Here is a 19,488-nt window from a genome sequence, read left to right on the forward strand (position 1 = left end):
CATTCCATTATTCCATAGTGGCATAGACTTTCCTTCATCGGTGTTGTCGACGCAATAGAATCTGATTTGTGTCAATAATTTCCAACTGACCTACGTAGAGAAAATGTTAAGGAATGGTGCAACCGTGCAACCTCATATAATGGTGACTGAGGATAGTGAGGAAAAGTAGCTTGACGTGCAAATTTTGAAGAGAAGAAAGAAGCCACGGTCTTACCACAGAGTGATAGAGAAATTCATTCAGAGCCATGTCATCCAAAGGTTGAGAAACCTTTGAAAAAAAAGCCATCTCATCAAAGCCTTTATACCCCTCATGTCATCCAAAGGTTGAGAAACCTTTGAAAAAAAGGCCATCTCATCAAAGCCTTTATACCCCTCTTCCCCAAGGTCCAAAAATTTTGTTTTCTCAGCCCCTCTTTCTCCCAAGCTTCTAAGATCCTCTTCACCCCTTTCTCCAATCTCTTGAACCTTGTCATAATCAAAAGAAGAATGCGGGCTTTCGAAGTTCTAGATCGAGGGAAACGAAAGAAGTGCGATCGAAGAATTGTGAATTGAAAGAAAGTGAGAAAATGCGAATCAAAGAAAGCGAGATGACTTCAAAGACAAATCCAGTGCCTCGGACAAATCTAGGAAAGTGGACATCACATTTTTCTCTTTGATATAAAGTGCTTTGCTTTATAATTTCTGGAAAATATACGTCTTTATAATGACCACTCCAGAAAGGGATGGTATAAGTAGAGAGGCCGAGGAAAGGGCTAGAAAGGGAAAAGCAATAGTTGGAGAGGAAATACATGAGGAGGTACAAACTGAAACTCAAGAGGATAATGTGGAAATGGAGGATATTGATTACGGTGACTATGGACTTCCATATACGGAATTCACTAAACTTGAAACTTGAACGCAAAATATAGAAACACAGCTAGGAGTTATCAGTGAAACACTAAAAACCCTAACTGAAGCTATAACTAAGATAGTCGATTCTCAATCGGTATCTGTTACTGAAAAATCACCGATTCCTCCTAATCAAGTTGAGAGGTCCACCTCTCGACTTAGAGAAACCTCGAACATCCTTAAGGACTTAAAACCACCAATTTTCAATGGGGAAGAAAAGGAGCATAATAAAGATGCGATTAATACGTTCTTGCAAAAATGGCAAGACTTCCACCGACTCAGGAATACACCTCCTGAAAATCAAGTCATGGAAGCAAGTTTTTCCCTTGGAAATAAAGCCTATAAATGGTGGATGAGCCTCAGAGAGAATGATAAAATTCCTAGATATTGGACTGAGTTTGAACAAGCCTTCCTAAAAGAGTTTTTACTGGAAAATGAATTAGAAAGAGCGTGGGAGGCTTGGGATAATTGCACTATGGGTAAAAACACTCTAATCCAGTACATAGCAAACTATAGGGAGACAGTCCTTAAGCTGAAGGGAATTGATGAATTCCAAAAGATAAGGGGTTTCGTGAGAGGTCTTAAAGACACTTATAAGGTTGAGGTGAAAAGAAATTCTCCAAAAACCTTTGAGGAAGCCATTAAGTATGCCCAAATATACGATAATACAACAGGGAAATTTAGAGTTGGAACTTCGGAGCAAACAGGTTTTGTTCCAAAGTTCAATAAATTTTCCAATTTGAAAAGGAAGGGGCACTTTAAGAAGGAGATTCCTCAGGCACCACCTAAGAAACCTCAAACACAAAATTATCCTCTCTTGAAGAAAGAGGATTATGAAAGGGCTAGGCAAGAAAATCTTTGCTTCAAATGTTTGGGCAAAGACCATGCTGCTTGGAACTGCCCTAAAAATAAACTAGCGGGAGCTAAAGCCCCAAATAGACCTCCACAAACACAAGTGCATGCGGTGCAAGTGTTGCCGCACCTTTGGTCCTCATGATTTAATGAGGATGCACGGAAAAATTAAGGGGCAAAGAGTAAGAGTGATGGTCGATGATAGTGCAACACATAATTTCTTAAACTACTTGTTAGTTAAGAAATTAAAATTGCCTGAGAGTCCCAGTGCCCATAAATATGTGGTCTCTTTGGCGAAGGGCAGTGGTAAAAATTTTTGGGACACCATGATATATGGTGTAGAGGTGGATATTCAAGGCTATCAGGATGCCTTGGATTTCCAAATCATGCATCTCGACCGAATAGATGTAGTGCTTGGTCGACAATGGCTATATAGTCTTGGGCATAGCTTACAGAGTAGTTATCTTAATAACTCCATTATGTTTGAAAACGAGGGTAGAGTCTTCCAGATTCAAGGAGAACATGATGTGCCTAACTCTCCTCTTATTTGTTCGATGGAATTGGAACGACTACTACACCAAGAAAAATGCGAGGTATATCTTTGTGAACTTAATTTTATTGGTGATTTTGTGTCTTCTGCATTGGAAAGAAGTAATGCCATTTTTGATAATGTTAAAACGTATAAATCTTCTTTCAATGATTTAATGTTTGAATTTAAAGATGTTTTTCCGTTTGATTTACCTGATGGTTTACCTCCTGAGAGAGAAGTAGATCATAAAATAGATTTAATTCCTAGATCTACCCCTATTTGTAAACCCCCATATAGGCTTACTCAAACGGAGGAACGTGAGGTCGAAAGATAGTTAACAGAATACCTTAGGAAGGGCCAAATCCAAACAAGTAGCTCACCTTGGTCTGCACTAGTTTTATTGGTAAAGAAAAAGGATGGTACTATGCATTTATGCATAGATTACCGAGCACTAAATAAAATCACCATAAAAAATAAGTATCCTATGTCTCGCATTGATGAGCTCTTTGATCAGTTGCAAGGGGCAAAATACTTTACTAAAATTGATTTAAGATCAGGATATCACCAAGTACGAATTAGGGAAGAGGATGCCCCAATGCCATTTGGATTAACAAATGCTCCAGAAACTTTCATGACACTTATGAATAGTGTCTTAAGGCCATATTTAGGAAAATTTGCTATAGTATTTTTAGATGATATCCTTATTTATAGTAAAACAAGGAAAAAGCATTTGGAACATTTGCGAAAAGTGTTCCAACTGCTTAGAGATAATTCACTTTTTGCTAAAGAATCCAAATGTGAATTCTTTGCAAAAGAAGTGAAACACTTGGGACATATAATATCCCAAGAAGGGGTGCGTATGGACCCTGACAAAGTAAGGGCTATATTAGAATGGCCACATCCTACAAAGCTAGAAGAATTACAAATATTCTTAGGTTTGTCAGGATTCTATAGGAGATTCATCCAAGATTATGCTAGGATTGTTGTTCCGATGACGGACTAGCTTAAGGGGAAGGGAAGCACCTTCATATGGGATGAACCTCAAAAGAGAAGTTTTGAAAAATTGAAAGTAACTATAGCGGCAGCTCCTGTCTTAAAATTAGTGGATCCCAATGAAACGTTTGTGGTTGAGACAGATGCTAGTGATTTTGCTGTTGGGGCGGTTCTTATACAAAAAGGTCGACCAGTGGCTTTTGAAAGCAAAAGGTTAGATTGTGCCCAATGGAATTACTCGGCATATGAGAAGGAACTATATGCTATAGTCTATGCTTTAAAGAAGTGGAGGCACTATTTATATGGTGCAAAATTTGAGATCATCTTTGATCAGGAGAGCATTAAATGGATTTGTAATCAGCTAGAGCTTATCAGCCAGAGCTTAAAGGTAGAAAAGCTAGATGGGCTGAGTTAATGTAAGAGTTTCATATACAATTGACATATAGGAAAGGGAAATTCAATGTGGTAGCAAACTCTCTTAGTCGAATGCCAATTGTTAATGAATTGAGTTTTACTCAATTTCAAAATGATTTCCTAGAGTCCTTCAAGGGGAAATGTGAGTTTGATCCTCACTTCTCTGAAATATGGAAAGCAATTAAAAATAGGGATCCAACAAATCAAGAGGCTTTCACTGAGGAGTCGCATGGAAATGGCGACACACCACAGGTTGGTGATAAAGGACTCAAGTGGAAAAAATATACTATTGAAGATGGATCCTACTCTACAAGGGTAGAGTATGTGTCCCAGAGGATAATGACATTAGGCGCCAAATCCTTTTTGAATGTCATGATAGTCTGAGTGCTGGACGCCCGGGAATTCAGAAGACATATGTGCTTCTGAAAAGACAATTCTTTTGGCCTGGAATAGGTAAGGACGTCCAAGATTATGTATTGAAGTGCCAAAAATGCCAGGACAACAAGGCTGAACGCCTTAAGGTAGGAGGTCTCCTACACCCATTGGAGATTCCATCTGGCAAGTGGGAAAGCATCTCCATGGATTTCATTGTGGGATTACCTAGGACATAGAGGGGGCACAACTCTGTGTGGGTAATCGTGGATTGGTTGATCAAGATGGCTCATTTTATTCCTGTCAATGAAGATGTTAAAACTCCAGAATTAGCTAGGCTATTTGTGGAGCATATCTATAGATTGTATGGGCTACCAGCTGGTATTGTTAGTGACCGGGATTAATAGCCATTTTTGGAGGGCTGTGTTTAAGAGACTAGAAACTTCATTGAATATGAGCATTGCGGATCATCCACAGAGTGATGGTCAAACTGAAAGGGTCAATCAGATCATTGAGGATATGCTTCGAGCATATGTAAGTAAATGGCAAACTGATTGGGAATAGTATTTGCCCATATTAGAATTTGCATATAACAGTGCCAAACATTCAGCTACAGGTTTCAATCCATTCATGATGATGTATGGATTTCAACCTAGAGCCCTAATGACAGTCGGACTCGAAAAAGAGAAGGTTCAAGTGGCCAAAGACTTTCTTGAGGATATGAATCAAACGCTTAAGTTAGCTAAAGATAGCATAAGAAGAGCTCAAGATAGAGCACGAAGTTATGCAAACCCCCACCATAGAAAGTTGGAGTTTGAAGTAAATGAGAAAGTCTACCTTAAGGTACCTGAATCTTCAGAATCTCTAAAGACAGGTAAATACCTGAAGTTGTCCCCTAGGTATTGTGGACCATTCACAATACTTAAGAGGATTGGAGAACTTGCTTACAAATTAGCCTTACCTGAGGGATGTAGAGTACATCCAATTTCTCATGTAAGTAGACTAAAAAGAAAATTAGGAGATGATGATAATCTCATTGGAAATGAAGTCCTAGTTGAACTTATTGAACCCGCATCTTTACCACATGAACCATAAAAAATTTTAGATACACAAGAAAAAAGAACGCAACATACTATATGTAAAGAATGTCTGGTTAAGTGGAAAGATAGATCTGAAGAGAGTTCAACATGGGAAAGGGTGCAGTCTCTAGAGGAGGTTTCCCAATTTTGTTTTCGAGGATGTAAACAATTCTTAAGGGGGAGGGAATGTTATGTCAATTGTAATACCGTGACATCGGTATAACGGGGAAACCATAAGGGCTTGACAATACTTGCCCATGTGGCTAATGAGGGCTGGGTCTAGGGGGAAATCCTAGGCCTAGGCAATTAATGGAAGGGTGCATTAGTTGAACCTAAAGAGGGGTTTAATGGTAAGGTCCACTTGGACACATGGCACCATGAGGGTTGGCCACTTGGGAGGTATTGGGCTGTGTGGGAGGATCTAGATGGGAAGCTAGCTAGAAGGGGGTTTGAGAGAGAAAACCCACGTACTATTTTTGTGAGCTAGCATACAGCTGAAGGTCTAGACCGTGGCTGGGTGGAAAAACGCTACTGAAGCCCTCGAGGTTGGAGGTGTCGTATCATGTGGGCGTATGCTATACTCAAAGAGCAGTGTTTCAAGTATTTAGAAATGGTTGGATTTGGTTGAAAATAAGTCATGTAGAATGCTTAAATGCCTACGGACTGACAATGGTGAAAAGTATCTCTCTCGTGACTTTTAGCATTTTTGTGATACACGTGGAATCAAGAGGGAGCTCACATCCCCTCATACTCCAGAGCAAAATCCAGTTGTAGAACAGATGAATTGCACCATTCAGGAAAGGTTGCAATGTATGCTTTCCAATGCAAGTCTTTCTAGTGGTTTTTGGGATGAGGCAATGAAGACTGTTGTGCATGTGATCAATAGATCACCTAGTAAGAGTTTGGCTGGGTGGTATTACTGAAGAGGCATGAAGTGGAAAAAAGCCCTATTACTCTCATTTCCATATATTTGGGTGTGAGGCATATGCACATGTTCCAAAAGAGATTTGGAAGAAAATAGATCCTAAGTCTAGGAAATGCATCTTTCTAGGTTATGGTGAAAGTGGAGAGATGGGTTGTCGTCTTTGGGATCTAGAAGCAAAGAAGATCATACGAAGCCATATGTGGTCTTCAATGAGAAGAATATGCATAAGACACCCATGAGGGATGTGAAAATGAGGAGAATCACTTTCCACGATGTGAATCCCCCGTATATGTTGATAGACAACAAGCTGTCCATGCGTCGAATGTGTAGGATATGGTGCCACCAGGTATTCCCACAAGTACACAATCAAGGGAAGATGATGGATTATCTATTGGTGGAAATGATGAGCCAAATGTGGCTGATATGTAGGTGGGACAGCAAGCTGAAATTCCCTTGAGAAGATCAGCTAGAGTGTCTAGATTGCCTAAGAGATTTGTTCTTGCAGGGGTAGACTATGTGATGCTCATTGATTGCGAGATGCCTTCTTGCTACAGAGGCTATGATGCATGAGGATCAGTGCAACTTGGAGTATTCTATGCAATCATAGATGAATTCACTCACATGAAAAATAAGACTTGGGACTTGGTTTCTTTCCCACATGGAAAGAAAGCATTGCCATGTAAATGGGTCTACAAGATGGTCATAGGTGATGATGTGCCTAAGTATAAGGCCCATTTGGTTATTAAAGGGTTCAAGCAAGAGAAGGGTGTGGACTTTGATGAGAACTTCTTTTCGGTTGTGAAGATGACCACACTTAGATGTGTACTTGGTTTGTGGCAGTAGAGGATATGGAGCTTATGTAGATGGATGTCAAGACAGTTTTTTTGCATGGGCATCTGCATGAGGAAATTTACATGGTACAGTCGGAAGGCTTTGAAGAAAAGGGCAAAGAGCATTTGGTTTGCAAGCTGAAAAAGAGTCTGCATGGACTGAAGCAATTGTCTAGAGAATGATATCAAAAGTTTGATGCTTTCATTCGGTCCCAGGGTTTCAGAAGAATTGAGATTGATCACTACCTCTACACTAAAAGGGCTAAGGATAATAGTCTGATACGCATGGAACTTTATGTGGATGATATGTATTGGCTACCAAGAACACTTATGAGCTAGATGCATTGAAGGCCAAGTTGCATGATGCCTTTGACATGAAGGATTTGGGACGTGCTGGTCATATTCTTAGTATGCGCATCACATGTGACCGGAGTAGGAAACTCCTTTGTCTTTCACAGAAGGAGTATGTTACAAAAGTGTTGCAACGTTTCAATATGGAGGGGGGGAAGGTAGTAAGTACTCCATTGCCTCCATATGTGAAACTAAGTCAAGCAGACTACTAGACCGAACATTGCATTTGCAGTGGGAGTTGTTAGTCGATATATGGCTAATCAAGGAAAGAGGCATTGGGAGGTAGTTAAGTGCATCATGAGGTACATGAAGGGTCCAAGGAGATGTGCATCTGCTTTGGCAGAGGAGAGATGCGTGTACTTGGGTACACAGATTCTGACTATGCAAGGCATGTGGATAGCAGGAGATCCATTTCTGGTTATGTGTTCACCTTTGCAGGTGGTACATGTTGTGGATGTCTCGTGCACAGAAGTGCATTGCTTTGTCTACTATAGAGGCTGAGTATGTTGACTGAGTGTTGCAAGGAGGCTATATGGCGTCATCGGCTAGTGGGAGATTCAGGGATTCATACAGGTGTACCGACATTGCATAGTGATGCCATGAGTGCTATTCAGCTAGCACAAAATCCGATCTTTCATGCAAAGACCAAAAAAATTGAGGTTAGGTACCATTTCATTAGGGAGGTACTTGAGGACGAGCGCATAGAGCTTGTCAAGGTTCATACAGATGATAACCCTGCAGATATGCTGACGAAGAGTCTACCTAGTTAGCGGTTTGAGTATTGTCGTGTATTGATGGGTATTGGATAGTATGCTCCCTAGCTGTTCTCCCTTAAAGGCACATTGGCCTTTAAGTGGGATGTTGTGAGGGTTAAAGGCCATTGTGCCTTAATCCTGGTTATGTACAATACTCAAACACACATATATATATGGATGACATAGAAGATTAGGGTGTTCTGCACCCACCAAACCTTGTGTGGCTCTCTTCTAGCTCTCCCTCTATCTCACACTCTTCCATTTCGCTTCCATTGAGAGCACTCTTAGTGAGGTGGGGCCTATGCTTGTATGGGTGCCCATGATAGTAGAGCTGGGTCATGTGCCAAGACCCGTGTCAGCAGGATCTGAGGACAGTGGTGGTTGTGGTGTGGAATTAGAAAGGTTCCAAGCTGCATCCATATCATCAGGCTGTATATGCATTGGGTAAGCCACATGTGAATCATCAAACTGAATTATGCCAGCTTGAATCATATTCTAAAAGACTTGGAGGATATTGTTGTATAGTACTATGATGTTGGTAGGGGGATATCTTTCACTATCAGCCCTGAATAGGCAATGGAATATACATTCGGCATCATTCCCATCATACCTTTGCATCCATTCTAGACTTCTGTGAAGGATATCAAGATTGCAAGATTGGTCTACTAAGGTTGGTGGCTTGATAAATTCTAGTAGAGGCATAGCCATGGTGAATTCCATGTAACACTCTAGTCCACACCATGGAATTATATACAAGGGGGTGGTAAAAGAGTGTAAGGATGTCCATATCGACGTCCATGACAATATCCTCATGAAAACATGCCATGACAATGATTGGATGGGCTTGGCTGGTAGTGTGGCAAAAAACCTCATCGAGGTTGTGTAGTGTGAGGGTGTTGTAAAAAATTATGTCATGGGGGAGACTGCGGCGGCTATTGTGTGCAAAAAGTAGTGGAATGTGTCATGGATGGTGCGAGAAGTGAAGCAAAGGATGGAGGCACGCCATGACGCTTCCAACCTCTCATGGATGAAACCTGGTTCTTGTTGATGCCCCAGCTGCATGCAGATCCGTCTCGAGTGTGAGGATTTGTTGTTTGCGTTGTTGGGCTGCTGCATGCAGTTGGTCAATGAGTGCGGTCTATTGATGCACTTGAAGTTACAAGGCCCCAGTGACTCAATTTTTTGGGCCCTATTGAAAAATTTGACTACCTGACTGATTGCTCTGGAGTTCACCTAAGCGTGTGAAAGTGCATGTGAAGTGGTGCGTACAACACGGCAGTGAATGTTGAAAGTATTGCAATGTGACCCTAGCCGCATGTTGGTGAGTGAGTGACTTGGTGAATGGAGTGCAGGTGGACATGTGGAGCGTAGTCACCTAGTGGAGATGGACTGAACCTTTACGGGGTGGAAGACTTGACAATGAATGGCCAACTCATTTTTATCGAAGATGATGTGGGGTGCACCATGCCCTATTCTCACCTATGATGTTGACTCTCTATTCTCACCTAGACCCAATGTGATGGATTGAAAACCTTAAAAATCAGAGTACTGGCATCTCTCCAAGCAACGTACTTGCTCAGCGTATTCGTGAAGAGTGTCCTTGAAGCATGCACAAATGGTGTTGCAAGTTTTTTGGCATCAAATTGCTTCAATCGAGCACCCTCTTCAACCGACAGTAGAATTGCCTGAAGCTTGGCATAAACTTGCAGAATTCATCAAGATCCAGAGGTTGTTGTGAGGGAATTGGCATGTTTTTTTGGTGTTTGTGGCGTAGAGACGACGGTAGGTTCTTGTGGGTTTGTACCTTTTTTAGGGTCAGATCCTTATGGGTTTTCCATGCTCGTCGTCGTCGTTGTCAAAGCAGAAGGCAAGGATGAGTTTGAGGGGGCACGCTTTGGAACCCAGCTGGCCTCGCCCTTCCCTTTGAGCACACCAGGTTCTTATGTTGTTGTCCCCTTTCTAGGGACAGGTTCTTGTGTAACTATCGCAACTGCTCGTGTTGCTGATTCATGTAGCATGATCACATGAGGGTACAAGGGAGAGTCCCATCATCGCATTTTGGCCATATTTGCTTGTGAGGTCCCAACATTAGGTTCTTGTGTGTACCTCATTTTTAGAGGCAAGTTCTTGTGGTCCTTGCCGTAGATGGTGTAGGGCGTTGAGAGGTACCAGCAGGGGTCTTGCATGCTCTAGGCACCCATATGAACATGTGGCCCTTGTAAAACCCTTGAGCCTCTAATAACCACTTTGGTACCCCACGTATAGTGGGGATTTTGTTGCCCTTTTTCTAGCTGGCATCTTCACGATCTCGTTTTCCTTCGTTGTGCAGAATGGGAGTGCAAAGGCGGAAGTGCACTCTTACTTTGTCCTGGCGTGGTTTGAGAGGTAGAAGCCGAGAATGTACCCTTTGAGAGTTAGTAGAATTTTTTGCCTTTGTATGCTTGATGCAGTTGCGGAGGACTAACTTTGCCTTTAATTTTGAATGGACTGGCCCACCGTTTTTAGTCGATATGGATTGGAGTTAGGTTTGTAGTGGCGGATGCAGTGGGCTATTGTTGGGGCCATTGGGATCATAGGCTATTTGTTGGCCTTCTTTGTTACAGGGGATACTGGAATGGAAGCTACCTCATCAATTGTGACAACCGAGGTGCAGATGTCTTTAGCTAGAGGCACCGTACATTCTCGCCAATCAATTTGGCAGTTAACTGCCCAACAATGTTCGCCCGAGAATGACCTCTTCATCCATAGCACCTGCTAGCATAACATAAAACCTACTTGCTGTGTGATGGTTATTGACTGATAAAAAAATTTCTATGCAATCACTAGCGGGCACGTACTATAACAAGCATTGGTTCTAGAGTTACCTTGAAAGAGAGAGAATCAAATCCTTTCTCCCGTATGAGGAAAATTGCCTAGTAATTAAACCGCCAAAGCGACGAAAACTATTGATGGAACTGCAATCAATGATGGCTGTCATCAAATAATGTTAGCTAAGATCTCACGTCCTTACAATGTGTTTGATGGTTTAGTGGTTCATGCAAACGACAACGGAGATTGTCGGAATCCGTGAGCTTGATTTTGGACTTGCAAGGTGGTGCATCTTATGTCCTCTGCTTAAATCATCATGATTAAGTGAATAACACCATTCAAGCACACAACTGTCGGAAGCTTCAACTGCTTTGACATCTGGCAGCAAATGCCTAGGAACGTGAATGCTACGTGATAAAAGCCCACCGACCTGAACGATCCTTTATTTTGGAAGGTCCTTGAAAAAATAGCCCAAGAGTTTGGGTACTCCTGCAACACCATGATGCAAAAGTGAGAAGACACGACGGTTCACGTAGAATATGCCCTACTTTGAAACCTTTGCCTGCGGTCCAGGTGGAATAATCAAAGCCACTCGTCCATTGTTGAGTTACCCCACCTGCCATAATGTCCCTGCCGAAGCAGCCCAGCACTGCAGAGCCGCTACGAATGCAAAGAGCAGAGCCATTCGGCTTGCATGGCCTCTTCAAGGGCGAGAGTGTGGCATGGTGTTGTTGATGAAGCAAATACATGTCATAATTGAAATCGCTGTCTGGACGAAGGCTGAGGATGGTTGCCTCATTCCAAGGTATTCGCTCAGAGCCTTAGTAGAGTGCACTTTTGAGTTTCCCAATACTTGGCCCTAGCCAAGACGTAGCCCACTCCCTCTAGAAATGCCACTACTCCAGGGTGGAGGACTAAATCCATCTTCTTTATCTCCTCTATCAGTGTTAGACAAAGCCTTTCGTGTTGCACCACGCTTTCCCACATTGATCTTGGCCACTACCGCTGATGTGAGGGTTGCCACATCACCCCTAAAGTACTCCTTGAATGAGAGTAGATCATTCCCCAAGCATATGTCTGCAGGCGCTGCCTCCAATAACCGCTGCATTAATGGATTTTCAGTGTCTCCTCATCGAGCTCCATCCCAAGGGAATACATGTTGAGGTCTTGCCTCTGCACAGGCCTCAGCCTACAATATAAGACCCTCGACCAGTCTATTCTGGAGCGGGGGATGCATATTGGTGCACATTTTGTTCCATATTTGTAAAGGGCCTCGAGCAGCGCAGTACGGCGAGGATCCTCCATTCCTGCACATCATCAATTGTCGAACACTGCAGAAAGATGATCGTGATCAGCAATCCCTGGGATACTCGGGCAAGCAAAGGCTCAAGTTTTATGTACTCGTTCTCTGGACCTTGTTTCTTGTAAATGGCAAGTAAGAACAGTAGAACTTCGAAGGAAGAAATCGGCGAGTACAACACCCGTACTGAGCTTAGGCTGGAGAAACACAGACAGAGTTGAGCAGGAGGAGGAGGATAGTGAAAGATATAACTTAGGAAAGTCCTGAGATAAATAGGAGTCTTGGAAGTGATTGAACTCTTGTTTCTTGTAAATGGCAAGTAAGAACAGTAGAACTTTGAAGGAAGAAATCGGTGAGTACAACACCCATACTGAGCTTAGGCTGGAGAAACACAGACAGAGTTGAGCAGGAGGAGGAGAATAGTGAAAGATATAACTTAGGAAAGTCCTGAGATAAATAGGAGTCTCGGAAGCGATTGAACTCCCTCATAATCAATCGAATTGAATTTTTGAAAACATCGAGCAAGAACGTCACAGGAAAGGAAGCGATTGAGCTCCCTCACAATCGTCGAATCAAAACGTAGCAAGAGCGCTGGAATTGAGGACAGATGGCAGCTCTTTGCCTCCAAGCTGCCAAGTGTCCCCCCTTTTTTTGGGGGGGTTGTCCATGGTTGATAGGTAAAAGAAAAGATGATGCTGCTCTTCACATTCGAGGTTGCATATCTTACACTTTGAAGCCCTACCATTTAAATAGAGTAGTGGTGTGAAAAAAAAGTTCTTAAATGCTTCACATATTTTTTCAAAGTAATCATCAAAAGAACAACAAAAAAACGCACACCATCCTTCAAATAATAAATGCAGTTAGTAGTCTTCGATATAAAACATGGCCCTTCACTTGTGAAAAAATCCTTTCTGCCATTACGACAGACTGTACATATATGAAACTTATTTGTGACTTCGATGTCTGAGCACCTATGCATGCAGACAGGCTGAATCGTCATATTGATTTCCTCAGAATGCTCAAAGAAGGAATTGCTGCTGACCTCATCCGGCATTAACATCAAGACTGAGTCCAACACTGGCACATACCCTCGAACTTGCATTTGCCTCTTCACCCTCTTTAGCTTGTACTGCATTTGCTCACTTTGAGAGTGGGTTTTGCATCCTACAACGAACTCATGCACCTTGTCACCTTGAATCCAGGCTCTGCCAGGCTTCTTCCATGCACTTTCACAACATTTTAGCTCAGATATTGTGCTAATCTTTTCCTCCATGTGGGCATCAGCAAGAATCTTTGACATCAGCACATATCCAGACGCATTGTTGGTATCTGATAGTTTGATTTGATCAAAGCACTGTTTGCCTAGCTCCATGTGGCCGTAAGTTCTGGAGTTCGTGAGCAAAGAAGTCCACACAGGGCTATCTGGTGAGATGGGCAAACTTCGGGCTAAATCCTCAGCCTCATGCAGGTGTCCTGCACGGCCGAGTAGATCAACCATGCAGTTATAGTGCTCTATGCTTGGTATTATGCCATAGTCTTCCATCATACATTTGAAATATAAATGACCTTCCTCATGCAGACCGGCATGACTACAACAAGACAGAATGCTACTAAATATCACATCATCTGGCTTCAAGCCCTGTTGTTGCATGCCTGCAAAACATTGCACAGCCTGCACATAATCACCATATTGGGTGTATCCTGCAATCAATGAACCCCATGATATCAAATTTTGAGTAGGCAACTTGTCGAACGCTTTCTGTGCCTCCAATAGGTTGCCACATTTGGCATACATGTCAACAAGACTGCTACCAACAACCACATCTAAAGGGATACCCATTCTAATTACCTGATCATGAAGCACTTCTCCATGCCCTACGGCTCCTATGCTACCACATGATTTCAACATGCATGAAAATATGTATTTGTCAGGATGCAATCCTTCCTGCTGCATTTTGTCAAAAAGCTTCAAGGCAGGAAGACAGTGCCCTTGCTGAACATATCCTGCTATAATTGCACCCCATGACACAACGTTTCGATCCTGTAAGCTATCAAACACATTGTGTGCATCCTCTAAGCTGCCCCATTTAATGTACATGTCAACAAGGCTGCTCCCAACCATCGTGTCTGACTCAAATCCTCTTCTCATGGTCTGGTCATGTATCAGCCTTCCTTCCACTGTAGCACCTATGCTGCCACATGCTTTCAAGGTGCACAAAAATGTGACCAGGCTAGGTTCTACGCCCTCTTCTTGCATTTTAACAAAAAGTTTAAGAGAAGATAAACCATGCCCATTCTGTGCATAGCCTGAAATTATAGCACCCCATGATATCACGTTTCGATTTGACAATTTATCAAACATAACGTGTGCCTCCTCTAAGCTGCCACATTTGGCATACATGTCAACGAGGGTGTTACCAATTACCAAATCTGATGAAAGTCTTGCTCTGATGATCTGATTATGTATCAGTCTACCCTCCTTTAAGGCTCCCATGTTGCCACATGCATTCAAAATGCATGAGAATATCTCTGCCTCAGGCTCAATCCCCTCCTGCTGCATTTTCTCAAAGAGTTCTAGAGCAGGAAATCCATGGCCAAGCTGTACATAGGCTGCAATCATTGCACCCCATAACATGACCTTTGGCTTCAGCAATTTCCCAAAGATTCTGCACGCCTCCTCCAAATTCCCACATTTAGCATACATGTTAATAAGGCTGCTTCCTACGACCATCTCTGATTCAAATCCATTTTTAATTAGCTGCTCATGTATCAGCCTACCCTTCATTATGGCTTTTAAATCACCACATGCTTTCAAAACACAAGAAAATATAAATTCGTCTGGTTTTATCCACTCCTGTTGCATGTTTTCAAACAGTTTAAGAACAAAAAAACCATGGCCTTGCTGTGCATATCCTGCAACCATAGCGCACCAAGACACCACATCTCGATTTGGCATGTTATTAAAAACAATGTATGCCTCGTCTAGGCTTGCACATTTCACATACATGTCAATGAGAGTGTTGTGGAGAACTACATCTATTTTCAGTCCACTTTTTATGATCTGATTGTGTATCCGCATGCCCTGCTCTAGGGCTCCTATGCTGCTACAAGCTTTCAAGACACATGAAAAGACAACATTGTCTGCTGTTATACCCCCGTCTGTCATATCCATAAAGAGTTCAAGAGCTTCGAGACCATGCCCGTGCTGGACATAGTTTGCAATCATTGTACCCCACGACTTAGCATTTCGATTCAACATTTTGTTGAATATTTCTCTTGCCTCCACTAAGCTCCCACACGTAGCATACATATCAACAAGGGCAGTCCCAACAACTACATCCGACTCTAGTCCAGTTGTGATGATCAGTCCATGAATAAGCCTGCCTTGGCCTCTGGTCCCTTTACAGCCACACGCCTTCAAAATGCATAAAAATATAGGTCTGCTTGCCTGTATGCCCTCTTGTTGCATTTTCTCAAACAGTTCCAGAGCAAGGCCATGATCATGAGTGCCATATCCTGAAATCATCACCGCCCATGACACAACATCCCGACTGGGCAATTGATTAAAAATGCTGTGCGCCTCCTTTAGACCCCCACATTTAGCGTACATATCAACAAGGGTGTTCCCAACAGCCGCGTCTGATTCCAATCCACTTGTGATTATGAACTCATGTACCAGCCTGCCTTGATCCATAGCACGTATACTGCTACACGTTTTTAAGATGCACAAAAAGGTGACTTTATCAGGAACCACACTGTCTCCCTGCATCCTATAGAACAATTCTAGAGCTCTTCCTTCTTCTCCAAACTTAGCATGTGCTGTAATAATTGCATTCCATGTGTAGACACTAGGCTTCAAGATCTTGAAGAACACTTTCTGTGCTTCTTCCAAGCTTCCACATGAAGCAAACAGACGAATCAGGTGGTCCCCCAAAACGGGAACGGAATCAAATCCACTATTGACCATTAATGAATGCAGTCGCCTGGCGGCTTGTAGATCTTTACTTTTATTGCATCCCTGCAGAAGAGAGTAAATACTTTCCCTCGGGATAGGGATGCCTTGCTGGTCCATGAAGTCCATAACCTCAAGTGCCTCATTCACGCGTTCCTCTTTACACAATTTGCCCAAATCTCCAACAGATTCAAAGGTTTCGTCACGACCTGCCAACCTGCACAAGGACTGATCACCTCAACCAGCTCTGAAGTAATGATAGCTTTGCATGCAACTCCTAGGAGTTTCGAATCATACCTGGAAACTCCACAAATATGTACTGAAAGGTGTCTGGATGTAGCAAAAGGAAAGATCGGGCAATCAACGATCCAGACAACCCTTTTGGGCACGCTTTTCAAACGGCTACAGAATGCAGTTTTAACTATTTGTAGAGTGAAGGTCGTTGATGGCATTTTCTAAACTTCTAAGGCATCCTGAAGCTCTAAAGCAAGATGCCCTTGTGAAACATTGGTATTCCTCCACAGGCTTATGAATGAGGAAAGAACCCATCATAAACTTAAACTCAGCCCAGTCGTGTTTGAACTTAACTGAACCCTGGTTGAACTTTAACTCAGCCCCGTTGGTTGTTGAACTTAATTGAACCCACCATACACTTAAACTCAGCCCCATGGTTGAACTTAATTGAACCCAGGTCGTCGAGTATGGCCATCATTAGTAGGCAACCTTAGCCCAAGCCAATGCTCTTACATACGCCCACCCGTAAAGGCTCGAACTCCGTGGTCTCGTCACCCACTAGCTACACCTGCTGTTTGGGCTTTTGCATGCATTGCTACATCTCGACATCCCCCCCCCCCCTGCCCCCTCCTCCTTGGCTTGCTCTCTCCTCCTCTCAAGCTTCTTGCCCCACCTCGCATGCAAATCGGTACTTCTTTTATCGTGCATTGTAGTTCCTCAAAAGTTGGTGCAAAAAGTGCTTAGAACCAAGTCATGTGAAGGCATGGAAGAGCTCCGTAGTACCTACTGACTACACATAGCAGAGGGGATGTAGCTAAGAAAATTTATTTACCCTCCTGTCCCTTGAGTGCTTTTATTTTATCTTTACATCTACATGAAGTAATTGGGGTTTTTGCATGGGTTAGGGGCAATGTGTAGAGATTAGCTAGGAGAATAGTACTATTTTGCATGGGTTAGGGGCAATGTGTAGACATTAGCTAGGAGAATAGTACTATTTTGCATGGGTTAGGGGCAACACATAAACGTTAGTTGAGAAAGGTGTTATAAGCCATGCTCTTTATTCCCAAGGGGGAAGAAAAATTGTGAGATTGCAAGAGATGCATTCCTAGTTGAGGCTCTATAATTGCATGATGGTGTAGTGACCACATGTGTACGTGTGCGTGTGCATGTGCACACGTGTATATGCATACGTTGTACGCAATGCGGTTTTTATAAGTAACTCTCTTTTTTTGGGTAACTCATCCATGACTTACTCATATCCTAATCACCCACATTCTATGGGGTAGGCCCCCTAAGAGAGGGTAAGCATACCTCTTTGAGACCATGAAAGGTTTCTCGCCCCTTGTATGGGACAACTACAGGCTCTTGCTAGATTACAATGGAAGCCTTGAAGGTTTGTGCCTGTGAGGTTTGAGTCCATGCCTTGAGCATTGGAAACCCAATGCCTGGGCCACCAGGCCAAAGTCTTTGTGGTGGTACCAAGTGCACTTTTGTATGCTCACTTCATGTCAATACAAAGCGAGATGATGGTTTTTTTCTCCTAAAAAAGGAAGCTTCTATCAATGCTTGAAAAACAAAGTACACCTCACTTGCCAAAAGGAGCTAAGGAAGATAGGTACAAGAGAAACAACTAGCTGTCAGAAAATAACTAACCTGTTTCCTAGAGAACCCAGCACACTACCTAGGGAATCTCCAGAACAAGGGCTGACAAACAACTAAGGTGGCGTTCTATACATCCAGGGGATATCCTTGTTGCGGAAAGGGTGTAAAAGACGCCTACAAGACAAGCCTTACAGAACGGCTCCCGTCTTTCGACAATCACTCTCAATCTTAGTGTATCGCACTCTCAAATGGCACACAAGGTAAAGATAATATCCTGCTAGACAGCAACAAGGGTAGTGGAGTGATCTACTGAACTCCCATCACTTGACTTCATCACGTGACCCATATGTTCTAGGCAGTGATGCTGGATATCGTCTCCCAAAACTATCCTCTGATGTGGGTGTCGGGTGTACAAGGGAAGGTGACGATGCATCATCTCTCTATTTGGAAGTCCTGTTGGCCATAAACCCTATATGCTAGTGAGATTGGGTCATGCCTTCCTTCCGTGAGCCATGCGACCATCGTGCAAATGAAGTCTCACTCTATCCACTGCATGTTGGCCACAATCCTAAAGGCTTAGCTAATAGGAGACAATTTGGCTGAGGATAATAGTAATTACCCAATTTGACAATCGTGTGTGTGTGTGTGTGTGTGTACAAAACTTTGAAGACGCCTTTGCATACTTAAAAGTTTTAACAATAAGGGAAGGAATTAAAGAGAAGTACTTTGCATATGAAGTTTACAAAAATGACATAATTTTGCAAAATAGTTTGTCAAATATGTTCAAAAAACAAAAAACAAAAAGAGAGGGTGTATATGGATAACATTGTCATAGACATGGGAGTTTATAAAGATATGCTTAGAGGGCTCTTTGTCACCACCAAAGTGTGTTACCTTATAAAAGGAGTTTAGAATTTTTTGGGAGGATTATAGACATTTTCTATTTCATAGAAAAGACCTATAAATATTCACAAAGAAAGACCAATTTATAAAATATGTATAGTATGCATAATTGCAAGGGAGGGTAGTAATCATAAGATAGAAGGGGTGTAAACTTGAAGAGTATGAGTGTAGTTCTAAGGAAGCTTATGAAAGAACAACTTAAAGCATGTGATATAGTGTGGGGAGAGAGAAATTTAATGAGCACAGAGCATAAGCATACTAAAAGTTGTCCTCTCTCTCTCCCTCTCTCACTTCCGCTATCATGGTATCAGAGCCGATGGTGCTCCACTCCCTTCATGAGTGTCAAGCCCTCCTTGCGTGAGGCATCTTCCATTCAGAGAGATTTCCGTCAGAGAGATTGTAAGCCCTTATTCCATTAAGGCACGCAAGCCCTTGCTTCCATCAAGGCACAAGCCCTCTCCTTGAGGCACCTTCGTCGCTTCTTTAGCTCTTCTTGTAGAGCTCTCACCCTCATCTCAGATTTGAGTCAGAAAGCTCTCCATTTCGCTTCATGGAGCTTGAGATATGGTCCTTTTCATATTTTGAGGTTCTTTCATAGAGTGTAGTCTCTGTTTTTTGAGTCTTCTGTAAGGTTTTTATGAGAGAAGGTTTTGAGGTTTTCTACTCAGCTTCAACTTTTGGTTTTATGCTATTCGTCGAGG

At 42.6% G+C, this 19,488-nt stretch overlaps 1 protein-coding gene across 1 annotated transcript; it reads right to left on the minus strand.

Moving 5' to 3' along the window:
- Positions 1-11,903: 11,903 nt before the first annotated feature.
- On the minus strand, positions 11,904-16,552 carry LOC147889355 (pentatricopeptide repeat-containing protein At2g33680-like). The gene is made up of 3 exons (XM_087392060.1): positions 16,346-16,552; positions 12,934-16,265; positions 11,904-12,103 (listed from the first exon to the last, which is right to left on the minus strand). The coding sequence occupies exons 1-3, from the start codon at positions 16,498-16,500 to the stop codon at positions 11,904-11,906; spliced, it is 3,687 nt and encodes a 1,228-aa protein (XP_087248186.1). The 5' UTR covers positions 16,501-16,552.
- Positions 16,553-19,488: the final 2,936 nt, after the last annotated feature.

This window comes from Dipteris shenzhenensis, chromosome 20, assembly GCF_047967505.1.
Source record: "Dipteris shenzhenensis isolate YYH24624 ecotype China chromosome 20, Dip_SZ_1.0, whole genome shotgun sequence".
Lineage (NCBI taxonomy): Eukaryota > Viridiplantae > Streptophyta > Polypodiopsida > Gleicheniales > Dipteridaceae > Dipteris > Dipteris shenzhenensis.